Here is a 13,668-nt window from a genome sequence, read left to right as displayed (position 1 = left end):
AGAAAGCACTACGAAGCCAAAGTCAGCATGTCCAGTTAGCAGGATGGACTACATGTTAAGTTCAAAGAACCTTTATACATTTTCTGATTCTAACAGCACAAATAACGGAGCCTAATCTTACCCATCATTTAAAGAGCTGTGGGGAGAACAAACTGCTGTCGACGGGAGAAAAGTCTGGAACAGCAAGCAGACTGCCCTCTCTTGACATCCTACTCAGCAAATTCCTCACAGATTTCCTCCCTCTGTCAGTAAAACTAACATAAAGGTTATTTCATAAAATTTTGTGTGGATTGCTAACTTGTGAAAACTGAAGGATTTGTGCCCAAAGCAACAATACAGACTCAAGTAAATAATCATAGCATTTGTCTTTAATGCTTATAGCTTAACAGACGAGGGAAGCAGAAGAGAGACTGAAGAGTTCCCCTGCCAAGTACCAATGCTGTGAGAACATATTGAAATGAGTAGCCAATAAATGTCGAAATTAAGGTGACTGATCATATAAAGCCTTCTTGTTTGACTGGAGACTATTAGGAAAGATTTCCAGTTTAATGTGCAATATGAGGAAGGATGGAAAAAAAAAAAACACAGCAGAATTAAATATTAAGTGCTAAAGTCTTTATAAATCATACCAGCTATTTCTTCAGGGATCACAATACCTTTAGCAAATTAGGAATGCTGTAAGACACAGAGATGTGATCAGGGTGGACAGCAGGAGAACATTTGTTAGCATCATTAGACAGGCAGTGTCCCCAGTACCAAATTGGATACTGGGGTGAAACGACAAATCTGCCAAGTTTGGGAGACCAAAATAATGTTGTGCAACTGGTCAGAAACTTTTCATGTTTTTGATGGTTTCAGAAATGCAGATGGATATCCAGAATGATAATATTGGGCCTCATTCCCAAACACTGTATTTCAGCCAAGATCACTGGTGTGTTCTGGCTGCTTCACACTGCTCTAATTAGAAATCAGTCTTACAGCTGCTTTGTAGTCCTAGAGCACTGCGGACCAGCTGGATCATGCCATTGACTTTGATCCCCAAACTCCTTGGAAATTACTATGTGAATTCCAGCCTTTCCTGTCATTGTTTAGGCTTGAGTTCACCTGCACCTCCGGTTTCAGTATGCAACACCTTTGTGTTTGGATAAGATCGGAAAAGTATCAACACTGTTAACTGAAGACAAGAGTAGTTGTGGTCATTGCCCTGATTTTGACAAGCTTTTATACAAAGCAATGCTATTAAGGGCAGTGTCCCCGAGTAGCACACTGACACACTTAGTGTGACGTAAGACTTGCTGCAAAATAAATCTACAAATTTCAAATAAATTTTATGAATTACAAAGGTTTGATTTCTTTAATGACAATCATAATCTAATGAGCTAGTTGATGCAAAACTCCACACAGTTGGTTAAGCTACTGTGCCTCTGCATTCATGACTTTTGAAAAAAACACAAATTGTCATTTGTCCTCGTGGACTTATCTTGATTTGCACTGAGTTAAAGCACACTTTAAATATGTATTTGCCGTTTCTTCATTAGCGTACTTACAAAGCTGTAGTCTACTATTCAGTCTTCACAAAGCTTCATGAATTGCTATCTCTGCTCCCATGGGGACAGGTGGATTAAAGTGGCTGTCCTGAGTTGCAGTGTGACAAGGTGACACACTGGTTTACATGAAGTTTGGCATAGGCAGCTCAGCGCAGATAGTTGATTATGCTGTATCTCAACTAATCATGAGTTAAATTTAAATTCTCTTGTGCACCTTCAGGCTGAGTCATCTTTCTACAGAGGGATCGTTAACACAACGTGTTACCAAGCAATGTAATGAAATAATCTGTTTTCCAGTGGAAAACACATGTAAGAGAGACTTGCAATATTCATTCTTAAAACGTGTAAGATGTTCTAGAGCCACAAGGCCATTCACTGTAATCCATGAAAAATAAGCCATGGTTAAGAGATGAAAGTAGCTGGAGGCTGTGGCCCACAGGGACTCAAAAGGAAATACTCAGAAAATACAGACAGATTGAATCCCAAGTGCTCTCTCCTGAGAGGAAGTATGGCTGGAAAGTTAAAAACCCATTAAAGTTAAACAAATTGAAAGTCCCTATCTGAGAGGAAACATAGTACAATGTTTATTTTTCCATTACAAACCTGAGACCTAAAAGATTTCCTGTGGTTCTCAGGTATTGTTTGTGGCTATAATGGAGAACTGTTTTTAGAAAGTGTAATTTATGTGTTTAATCCAAGCTATTTGATGAAAAACACACTACACAAGCATTCGGGAAGTGAAAGGCCATTGTATACCTGTATCCCCCATTGTTTGGATAGGAGCAGACCTACAATGCAAGGAATCTCATCATGAAACTCTTGCACTCTAAAACTTTGGGTCTAATTCACTCCTTGCTTAGGCTGTTGGCTGAGTTCCATTAAGTTAATGAAGTAAAGGCATGAGTAACCAATGATAATAAAAATCCTATCTTCCTGCTGAGTGTGAAACTACCAAAATACAAAGCTAATCTGAGCAAGAGATTTATAACAGTGGCCTGAGTCAAATAAGTAGCAAGCTGCAACAAGCCCAGCATAACATTAGCCAAGCTGATTAGTCAATTTATTTTAGGGTTTGCTCCATTTGCTCCAATCTGCTGCTCTGAGATCCTTATCAGCAAAGTGTGTGACGTTAACAATGTTGAGAAGCATCTGTTTGACTAACATACAAGCTGCAAACTAAATCCAGAGGTGAATTTAAGTGAAAGGAAAGATTTGGAAGCAAAGGAATATTATTCATTTGATCTACTGATATGAAAACTAGGCAAGTTTCAGGCATACAGGCCCTTCCTCAGCTTTCTTTTCTTTGTTTTGCTCCAGCAACTCAGACTGTAGTTGATCCAAAACAAGATACTTTTCTGCACAAATCTTGCCTTCTTAGTGTTCTTGATTATCTTAGGTCAACTGGCTTTAAAAAAAAACACAAAACCCTTAAGGTTGCAGAAGATGTGACCATATACAGAAGTAGATTGGAGTAAGGCAACGTGAACTTCTGATAGTCTCCCTTGACTGTTATATAAGCCATTTCAAATAAGACTTTTTAGGAAACCAGCTTAATTTAAATTCACATTGCCTTACATTTTACCTTTGACTTTGATCCTGAACCAAGCCTAAACTCACTATTGCCTTTTATTTTGTATGGCAGAAATAGCTTGATCCCAAGCAATGATCAAGACTGCCTAACGGACACAGTCCTAGATGTACTATAACTATTATTTGATAGGAAGGTGACAGAATTGAAATATGGATCCATGAACAAACATGTCTGAGTATGTTTTGTACATCTTTTTAATACTGATAAGTAGTGAAATACACACTGATTAATCTCTACTGTCTTCTGTGCCATTTTTAATCAGTGGCAAGGATGAAAGGTTACAGGGTAAATGGGCCTTTAAGGAATGTCAACCTTCTTGGTCAAGTCTTCACTGTCAAGGGAGAAGAAAAAGAAGACATTTTCATTGGAGGAGAAAACAGGCAGATTAGTCTAGTTTCCGTTGAATGTGTTGCATATATGTTAACTTGGAAAGGGCTTACTGGTAAGAAAGAGAGCTATGAAAAGATCTGAAGGGCAAGTGGCTTGATTTGATTTTGCTAATGGGATCCAAGAAGACTATTGTTTGGTGAAGATGATATACAAAGGATGATTTTAGCAGCTGTGTTTTATGTGACACTATGTTACTTGTAAACTAAATGATCCCAAAGCTCCCATTCTGTCCGTGAGGTCCAATAGCATAATCTGTCTCTGCTCACACTACTAAACTCTTCTCTATTGGGACAGAGTGGCTGCAGCTGGATGGTCTTTGGGACTAGTCCTTGGCTTGGGCCAGGTGCTGGTTGGAACAGTGGTGATTCTCCTGGACCAAAAGTGTGCCAAGGAGCTGCCAACAATTTGGTAATAAAGAAGGTCCAGTACCAGAGCCCAGGAACGTTTACTGTCACTGATGTCCTAGGATAGAAATAGGCTCAGTATGTAGTGTAGATGCTTAAAGGAACAGAGCTGTGAGAGGTCAGTAACCAAGACCTGACTTTTTGGAGAAAAACTAATTTTCTGGAAGGACTGCTCTGATTCTGCCATTTACCTCTTAATGTTTTCATGCCCTCTTGTGCTCTCAATCCAGACTTCTTTTCAGGTTTGCTTCATGGCATTTGTAGCCTAACAGCCTCAGACAGTACTTAGCCTAAGATGGAGTTTGCCTTCCCAAGTTTTCTTAGTTACCTCTAATATAACCAATAAAACCAATCCTTTGCAGAAGGAGACTGTAGAGTGACCATTGTCATCAGGTAGTCACTGCACTCTCTCATAGAGAATTTATACTCCAGAAATATGCTTTTAAACAATTTAATTGCATTCTTGTCTCTCAAGTAAACCTCACGTTAAAATAAGACTTACTACAACAAACTTTTATTTTATAGTGATAGGTTGTGAATGATCAAACTGTTGACTTTTGGAAAAAGACTCTGGAAAATGTTCTTTATCATCTTCCTGCAACACTTAATGCTCCATACATTGTAACTCATATCATTGTCTTGACATACTGACAAACATGGTTACCCTTACTTTAGGACTGTCTTAATTTATAACCAATGCTTTGGATTCAGTGTTTGCCACACACAAAATCACTGAGATGTTTGAGCATTCTGTGCCCTTCCCTTGAGTATAACAGTGTACTTCAGTATTTATAAGTTTCTTGTTCTTCCAAGAGACAGTATTTCTGCTGTGGTTTTTTTGTGAGTAATTTTGTTTATAAAATGCTTATTTCTTTCTAGGTAGGGATGAGATCCCGAAACCAAGGTGGAGAAAGCTCGTCTAACGGGCACTTGTCCAGTTCCAAGCCTGTCATCAGCCATGCAGAGAACGAAAAACTCCAGGATGATGCCAAGAAAAAGAACAAACCTCATCGGAAGGAAGATGAGGTCATGGTTTCAGCAACTGTCAAACGGCACTCAAAATCACCTGGACCTAGTGAACGAAAGAACAAGAAGTCCATAGAGTTTTCTAAAGAGGACTTGATAAAACTCCTCAGTATAATGGAAGGAGAACTACAGGTAAATTAAACATCTTTTTTTACTGTATCTATATCTATTTTTCTCTTTATCCATACATTTTAGGTTGTCCATCACAGGGCTCAGAAGACTGTGACATGCAAATATAAGCCAAAGGATTATAAGGAGAGAGCAGTGCTAGCTGGTGTTTAACAAGACAGTCACAGTTTAAAGTACTGCTTTATTTACCATCTTTATATCAGGTACTGAAGCAAGAGAAATTACAAACCTGTCAGAACTGATAAAAGGGACTTCTGATCTCAGAAAGAGGTACAGAGCAATTACAAGAGGATTAGTTCAGAAAAAAGCAAGCAAATACAGTGAGTGTAATTACAGTCTTTAATACAAACATTCAAGGGAGAAATCTGTAAGGTCAGTAATACTGGAAAAAGACTCAAGATGGCCCAGGACCCTGCACATATCAGGGGGGTTGCTCAAGTCTCAGCCAAAGCTCTCTCTGCCTGGACTCTGTATATCCCCTGCTTTGCCTGTTGGTTTTCTTTCCTGGAGCAGTGCTCACTGGAAAGCTTTCAGTTGTCCTGATTTGCATGCTTATTCATCCCTTTCTGCAATAGGACTGCTTGTCAAATTTATCCCGTCTTTTATTTCCACTTTAATGGTGTTTTTTTTTATTGCATTTAGACAAGCAGAAAACAACTGCCCATTGTGTTTGAAAACATTCTGTCTCAATGCTTTTATTCCATTTAACCGTAATTATTTAGTATTTCATACTTTACTTTTCCTTGAAACCCACATTTAAAATGTTTTTACTTTAATTTTGGAGTCCTTACCATCCTATCTGATTAAGAGAAGCAGATGTTTTAGAAGTGATCAATTAATTTCTTTGGTATGTGAGTCACCTTAGTTACACCGTTACTGCAACTGCCATTTCATCGTACTTCAGGTTACCAGAAAGTACTTTTGAATTTCAAGAAATATGTATTCAAAATAAATAATTGTGTTGCAAAGACAGAGAACAGTCATTTTACAGTGAAAAAGTGGAAAAAAGCAAGAAAATATGTTGAATGCAATTTCAGGAAGAAAAAAAAAACTTGTATCACTGCAGAACAGTACCCACATTCACAGTGTTTAATTTTACTTTATACAAAAGCTTATATGTGCCAGTTCCTAAAAGGTGAAGCTATCATTCAGATAGAATAAAGCCAAAGTTGATTAGAAATGTATGATGTTTGTGTGGTTCAGAAACATTTACCCTGAAGCCATCATTTTGGTCTTGGAAGGGAATTCCAGGAAAGTCACTAATGCTACCTGGGTTGCAACAACTATGGTCTGTATTCTTATCTCTGAGTAACTCTCCTGTTCAATACATGGAAATTTAGATCTTCGCCATCATTTTACAGTTTGGAGCCAAGTTATGCAACCTTTAAAGGACTGCCCATCTTCTCATTATCCCCATGAGGAAGGTGGGGATAGCTGCCATCCACTCTGTAATATGGGCTGAAATTTCTCAGCAAGCTTATAAATCCATTGCCCTGCAAAATATTTTTAGGGATATTCCTCTAAATACAAAACCTATAGAGATGTTAGGTATCTTAAGTATCCCAGCATCACAGGACAGCTGTGAGGACAAGCACTCCAATAACTGTAAAGTGAATCTGTTTTTCTGCTTCCCTACAGTCAGGGACAGGAATCATTTTAGTTTTTATTCATGAGTTATAATTTCATTTCAAAAAACTCTGTTTGAGTTTGTTATTTACATGATACCTGGTGAACTGTTGCTGAAGTGGGCAAGCTATAGCTCATTGGCTTGAGATGAGAGCCTGGCTTTGACATGAGAGCCTGGCTTTGACAGTGCAAGTGAAGATGAGCCAAGGCAGGCTCCAGCCAAAGTAAATCCTCTGGTATTACCTCCTGGCTGTCACAGTGACCTAATACACTGAGTCATTTCGTGGCTTTTCATTTTCAGATCTGTACAGACATCACTGGTGGCTGGCTGGCATTTTGTTGGGGTGGAAGATCAGGCTGTGGTTTATTTTGAAGACACTTCAACATTGGCAAAGCAAACAACGTATAGGCATATGTGAGAAGATTTTGTTTTGAGAATAACAGCAGGCTGTACTTATAGGGTCATCCAATTATTTCTATAGAAAGAATGCCATTAAATACCATGACTGTTAGTTCAGCAGCCATGATCTGCACTACCCAACGCAGTGCTGGATGACATTGCCTTGCACACTCCAAACAGTGATCTCAGCTAGGGAAGTAATGGTCATGGCAACTATGGGCTTCAGGAACATAGACTGCTAATGTATGCATATGTTTCATATGCTTGGCTCACTGTGCACACCATCTGACATCATAGCAACCATAGGCACAAGTCATATGGCTGCTAGTATCAGTTCTGAGTCCCTACCTGGGACCTCATTTCTCCTTTGTAATTTGTAAGGTGAAATTGCCATAAACAGTGTAAGCATGCCCCAGCAGTGATGTTTATGTCTCTTTTTTTCCTTCATTATAATGACCTCAGGTAGCTTGCCTTTGTTTTAGCTTCCAGTGCCAAGTTGGACTCAACTTTGCCTGTTGTCAGATTTCCTGTCTGGGCCTTACACTCTCACTGCATGTAGAGGAGACAAAGTTTTCATCAACAGCTGAGGTCACTGTAGCTTAGGCCTTATTTTGTAAGAAAATGAAAGGAGCAAAAAAGTACACAGAAGCCACAGTGATGAAAATGTGTCCTAATGTTCATGACAGGAGAGCTCTTAAGTACAAGTCTCAGAAGGAACGGGAGAAGCAAATAGACTGATGAGAGGAACTGTTTTTAAAGCCATTGTAGCTCTGTCAAGTGTCTTTTCTCTTGTAGGATCCTATTGCTTATATTAAAAAAACAGTGTTTACATGTTTCTAAACACATGCTGAGTACACAGAAGCAAAATTCCATGAAGATGTTTTCTTCCTATGCAAGGGAAAAAAAACCCAACAGTTTGTAAAGACTATCAAACTGATTTGAACATAAAATTTCAAGTATCAGTAGAATACATTGGACCATGAAGGCACCATGTTAATTTGTATGATTGTTTCAGGCTTTCAGTCAAACCAACATGTAAATGTTACTAATTACAGAGCAGCACAGACAGTGTGAATCTCCACAGTGATGATACAGTCCTATCTGTGGCTCGCGGATTTTTGTTCAATAGCCCATGTGTTTGTCACGCATATATTTCCTGTATGCTGAGCACATCTCAGCAATATCAGAACTGATTTTCAACATTACCTGGTTAGGGGTCTGAGGGGAAATGAGCAACAGTGTTCATATATTTTTATGATTTGCTCTTTTATTGCATGTTTGGGAAAAGAACAATTATAAAATTTCATTTACAAATACAACATCCACTGCAGATCATTGAGTTTTTCAAGGAAAGAAATAATAATTCTTAGCTAGATTCTGTGCCTTTGTAGACAGATGACTAGCTTGGGAGATGGTTTCTATATTTCACGCCAACTAAAATATGAGCAACTAATCCACTTCAGGCCTTTGTTATAGTCCATGCTTTATTGTGTTTCTCCAGTGCAGAAAAGGCATTCATCTCCTGCAGCTCAGAAACCCATTCCCACTGAGGTTCTTTGCATGAGTTAGGACAGATGGACACACTCCCTCGGGTAGCTGCTGTGGTGGAGCAGAGGTGCTCCTCAGAGGCAGTAGAATGGGGGTGCATGAGATATGTGGTAAGGTACCTGGTGTATGGGATGGGCAATATCTGAAATGTGACATATTGCAAATGAGACTGTAAAAAATAAAGGTTAAACATAGATAAACCATAGGACACAATACCTGAGGAGTCTTCAGAGCTTCAAATAGTTTAATGTGAGATTGGTTTCATACTTACTTCTGAGAGGAAACACTGTGTAGCAGATATTAAGAAGTAAATCCATTTGCTTGACTTCCCTCCTTCAAGCCCAGATGACTCTGGTGTCAAAGAAACTGTTTCCTTCAATTTGTATTTATTTAAGATTTCATCTGATGGTTCCTCTGAGGGCCTACCCAAAGGGTCAGAGCAACAGTGCACAGGAGAGGATGTCTCCTATTTTCTGAGGAGCAGCATCTGCTGTACTGGAACATATATTCCATCAGTATCCCCATCCCTGGCTTGGCAACCTTCTTGTCATGGCCAGTCTGATTTGGTCTTTCTGCTGAGGTTGCTAGTCCGATGCAATTAAGACTACCAAATATTGAGAGGCTGGAATTGGTTTTAAGGTTTGGACCTTCCACATGTGAAGGAAAACTCCTTTTCTGTGGCAGTCAGGGCTTGTTTGCAAGCCTCAAGCCAAAGGAAAGGATCAGAACAGGGAGATCTAGAAGACCCGTTTTTTGGCAGGATTCTTGGGATAAAGCCCAAGAATTACATTGGGTCTTGTCTGCTGTAGTCCCTGGCCAACCTTGCTGGCTTCTCATAGGCCTGACAGCATTGGAGGACCTTTGCCTTAGTAGGTTAATTGTGTTTGTGCTGCTGGTTATCAAACTGCACATTGCACTGGCAGCTTTATTAGCTGCTGGAGGGGTTATTGAGGGGCAGATACAAGTCTAGTTGCTGCTGGCTGAAGTAGGATAACCATGTGGGGGAAGAGCTCTTACCTGGCTGACCCAGAAGGAAGTTGCCTCAGGCTGCTGTGAGTTTCTCCTTGCCCTAGGCATTTCAGGGAAGGATTTGCAGAGGTGGATGAGGGCTCTGTTTTGTTCTCTCTGGGATGGCGCTACGGAAATACTTAGGTACAGGTGGCTGTACATCCTGCCACAAAATAAATCCTCTCTCATAACAAACTCAAACAGCAGGATCCTTGATGAGTTTGGTAATATACTAACTATAGCATGCTAATATTTAAAAAGATATTTTAGCATTTATCAGCTTTCTGTCATAAAACTAAGCTTTGTAAATGTAAAGGGGGAAAAGAGAAATATTTCCTAATTCCATTTCCTGCTTTCTACTTTATTTTCTCTTAGTACATATACATATTTTATTAATACATTTTATTCTATTATAATTATGCTCTGTTCTCTTTCCTAAGAAAAGTTTCTCCCCCTTCTTTTGTTTTCTTTCCCTTTTCTTATTTCTCCAGTTTTGACCTTTTTCCTTATTCTGCTTTTCTGCCACTTCCTAATTCACAGTTTTCTTCATTCTCATATTGTATGTGCATTCATTGACCCATTTTCCTTAGAGCCATTGACAAGCAAAAAACATTCATCTGCTGCAAATCAAGTCCCTCCACCAATTCTTTAGACAACTAGTTCATTTAGCCTTCATTGTGAGTTTATCAGGACGTGTTTTAAGACTAGGTAGGCTGTTCACCTTGGCTACTTCTATTGGAAAATAGTACCAGAACTGAAAAACTTTAATGCTTAGCTTTTTTTTTTTCTTTTAATTTCTGGTCCAGTTTTAATTATGTCCAGTGAAACTTTATGAAATCTGTGCTAGACGCCAATCACTTTTTAAATAGCTGGCCTGTCTCTCTATGGTTTAAGATCTGCTGTGTTTACAGATGGCAGGCACACACCCTCTGAGCCTTCCCTTTTCTATGATAGCTGTGTCACCTTCTTTTAGTCTCCTCTAGCAGAAAAGGCTTCCTACTTTTTTGATCATCCCTTGATCAGTGCCTGACTTTGTCTTAAATTTCTGCAGCTAGAACTTTATGCATAGTGTTTTGTACACTGATTTTAATATTTCCTTTTCTATGCCAAAATGGCTTTACTTGACCCTCCCTTCACTTGGTAGTATGATTGACACATGAAAGAATTTGATTCTATAACCATAGCTGTATTATTTTTTCTCTGTTTCTTCTTCCTCTTGCTGCTATGTGTAAACTTTCACACAATTCCTTGAACTTATTTTGTTTGTTGCAATTCTTTGTCAAGGAAACAAGGGTTTCCTGAGAAGCTGAAGCACCATTGTGACAGCCCCCTCAATATTACTTGGTTAAAAACACTGTACAAACTCCTGTATTTTTCTTCAGTGCCTTTCTTGTTACTCTTGAATTGTTGTGTTTGAATATTGAGTTGCCTGTAGATTTGAGCAATGGATGTTCGTTAGATGGGTGGAAGTCAGAAATGTTTCTTTTGGATAATATTAAAATTGCAGGAGAAAGTTGGAAAAGATGCCACAGCACTGATCCAGGGGAAAGAGTACATAGCAAAGTGAAGAGGTAAGAGCTTCCACATGGTCATTAGCCATATCTTACAACCTGAACAGCTACAGTTATCTGAAGAGAAGCCTGAGTGAAAACAATATATACAGCCACATAAAAGTGTATGTCGAGCAACTTAAGTATTTGTAACTGTGAAGTCTTGTTAATTGGATTTGGAAGAGTTTAGGATTTTCTGAGCATATCGTACAGATGAAATTCAAATTCCCCCCGAGAGGATCCTGGCATGCACAGAGCTGCAGTGGAAAAAATGAAGGTAGGGGTAATGTGAGGAGAGAGAAGTAACTTAAGGAGAATTGAATGAGAAGAAAGAGGTTAGACAAGAAGAAAATGAGTGTGCTAAAAGGGGAATGCAACAGCGATAAATGGATCCAAGCTACAAACGTAGAAATAGAACAGAGAAAAGAAGAGAATTAAGATGGTACCCATATTGCATCCTAAAAATGTCTGGCATAAGAGTATCACCATGACAAATTAAAAAACTCTCTCCCATCTGTCTGACTCCTAGACATTTTCCTAGTGAAGCAGGCTTTTGCAGGACAAAAAATCAATTTAAGGCAAACTTCAGACCACAAATGCTCTTATTTTCATTCAGTAATTTGTAGCCAGAGATGTTTTTGTTTTTGTTTATTTTTTGTTTCCTAGAGCAGCATGTTTTCTTGTAGTTTGCAATCGTTTGTGTTCAAAATGCAAGAGATACTGATCTTGTCTCGCTAGTCACAATAATTACAAATTAAATTAAAAAAAAAAAATCCTGCTGTACTATGAGATAAAAAACAGATAAGGCAATATACTGAAGGAGTTAAATTGTGCTATTCAGGCAATTTCCTGCTCCCTCTGAAATTAAGGGCAGAGGTGCTATCAACCATAGTGATGATAATGATCTTTTTGGTCATAAAACTGCTTTAGAATTATGTTTTTGAAGTCATTATCCTTACTAAAATGTCACTCTCACTGGACAGCTATAAGCTGAAAACCTCTTCCACAAAGATGCTTTAACATTCTTTTTTGCTTATGCCTGAACTGCACTCACTGGAGCTAGATGTTGCGTAGGCTTAGAGGACCAGAAGAGGGAAGAGTAACTGGCAGGTGTCTCCATTCCATTGAACATCTCATCTAGAGTGGAGGGAAGGGGATAAGCAGATTGGTTTGATGGTGTTGGTGTTTTTTTTTAATGTGTTTTTTAAAAAATTACTAATCTTCTTTCCAAAACCATACAGAAAGTACTGCTCTGGACCAACTTTAAGTTTTTGTCTTGTTTCCATTGGGATCAGTATCCTTAACTGATCCTCCTATCCAATCTTTTTCAAATCATTTTAATCAGCTAATGTCATTTAACTGGTTTGGTGTTGTTTTACTGTGTCTTTGTTTTTGTTGTTTGGTTTTTTTTTTCATTTACTCAATATAAATTGTACACTCACTGCAACATTAATGAGAAATTTTATATCTTTTTGCGTTTTCTTGGGAGAAGGCTCACACTGTGGGAAAGAACACAGCCAATCCATTTGCAATAAATGCTAGATGCATGGCTTTAAAATATCTGGGATTCTTGGGAAAGCCTGCAATGAGCATATGTCTTATGTGTCATGCTGCTGTCCAGTTCTCTGAGTCACCAGTTGTTAATTTAACATTTCTGTTGTAGCTGAGTTTTATTAACTTTGCTGCCCTGATTGTGTGTTTATTGAGTTTGAGTCTCTTGTTCTCCAGCTGAGGATCAGATAAGCTCTTGAGAGCAAAACTGATTATTTTCCATCCAAAATGAGCCTTAATAAAAACAAACATAAGCTTTTATATAACAATTGTGGGAACATGACTATCTTGAGAAAATGTTTTGTTTCTAGGGTTAAAGGCTCCACCTATTGGTTGACTAAAACGAAAGAAATGCAACATTTTCACATAGAAGACGGCTGGCCCTACTGAGCATCCTGTGTCTTGCCACATCTTTGCGAAATTGTTGGCTTCAGTGTACAATTTTGCATAAGGTCCAAAGTAAAACGAGCTCAGTGATTATGTCTGAGGGCTGCAAACACGTGGCACCCAAACTGATGCACTGCTGAAAGATTATTGAAGGAAGTCCTTTAAGACAGAAATGGTTTGGATTTTGCAAATGTTTCTTATCCTAGAAATGATTGTTTTTCTTTGGGAAAAAAAAACCAAAACAAAACAAACACACACACAACAAAAAACAAACAAACAAAAAAACAGAATAAAAGCCTTCTTCCATACCAGCAAAATTAGTGGAACCAACTGACCTAAGTACAGTTACATGGTAACTTCCAGACAGTTGTGGCCTTTGTATTTAAGATGGAAACAGAAGTGTTGATGGAGTTAGGTTTATAATGAAAGCTTGGTTTAGGCAGCCTCAACATCTCAGGCAAAATGGCATTTTAAGAAACTCCGTTATTGTTCCTGGGAATGCAGTAGAGCA

At 38.6% G+C, this 13,668-nt stretch overlaps 2 protein-coding genes across 7 annotated transcripts in view; one reads left to right on the top strand and one right to left on the bottom strand.

The window, feature by feature from the left end:
* Positions 1–13,668, bottom strand: part of MYO6 (myosin VI) — a 770,453-nt gene that overhangs the window by 250,478 nt on the left and 506,307 nt on the right. The gene's annotated exons all lie outside the window — the stretch shown is intronic.
* Positions 1–13,668, top strand: part of FILIP1 (filamin A interacting protein 1) — a 103,868-nt gene that overhangs the window by 38,177 nt on the left and 52,023 nt on the right. For all 6 annotated transcript variants that reach the window (XM_048935656.1, XM_048935658.1, XM_048935657.1 and 3 more), the window contains one exon: positions 4,812–5,090. In XM_048935656.1, the coding sequence (XP_048791613.1) occupies positions 4,818–5,090 (273 nt within the window). In that variant the 5' untranslated portion in view covers positions 4,812–4,817. The remainder of the gene's footprint in view (positions 1–4,811; positions 5,091–13,668) is intronic.

The sequence above is a fragment of the Lagopus muta genome, chromosome 2 (genome assembly GCF_023343835.1).
Source record: "Lagopus muta isolate bLagMut1 chromosome 2, bLagMut1 primary, whole genome shotgun sequence".
NCBI classification, from domain to species: Eukaryota; Metazoa; Chordata; class Aves; order Galliformes; family Phasianidae; genus Lagopus; species Lagopus muta.
Note: the sequence above shows the minus strand (reverse complement) of the source record. Positions and strands in the feature narration are given on the sequence as shown.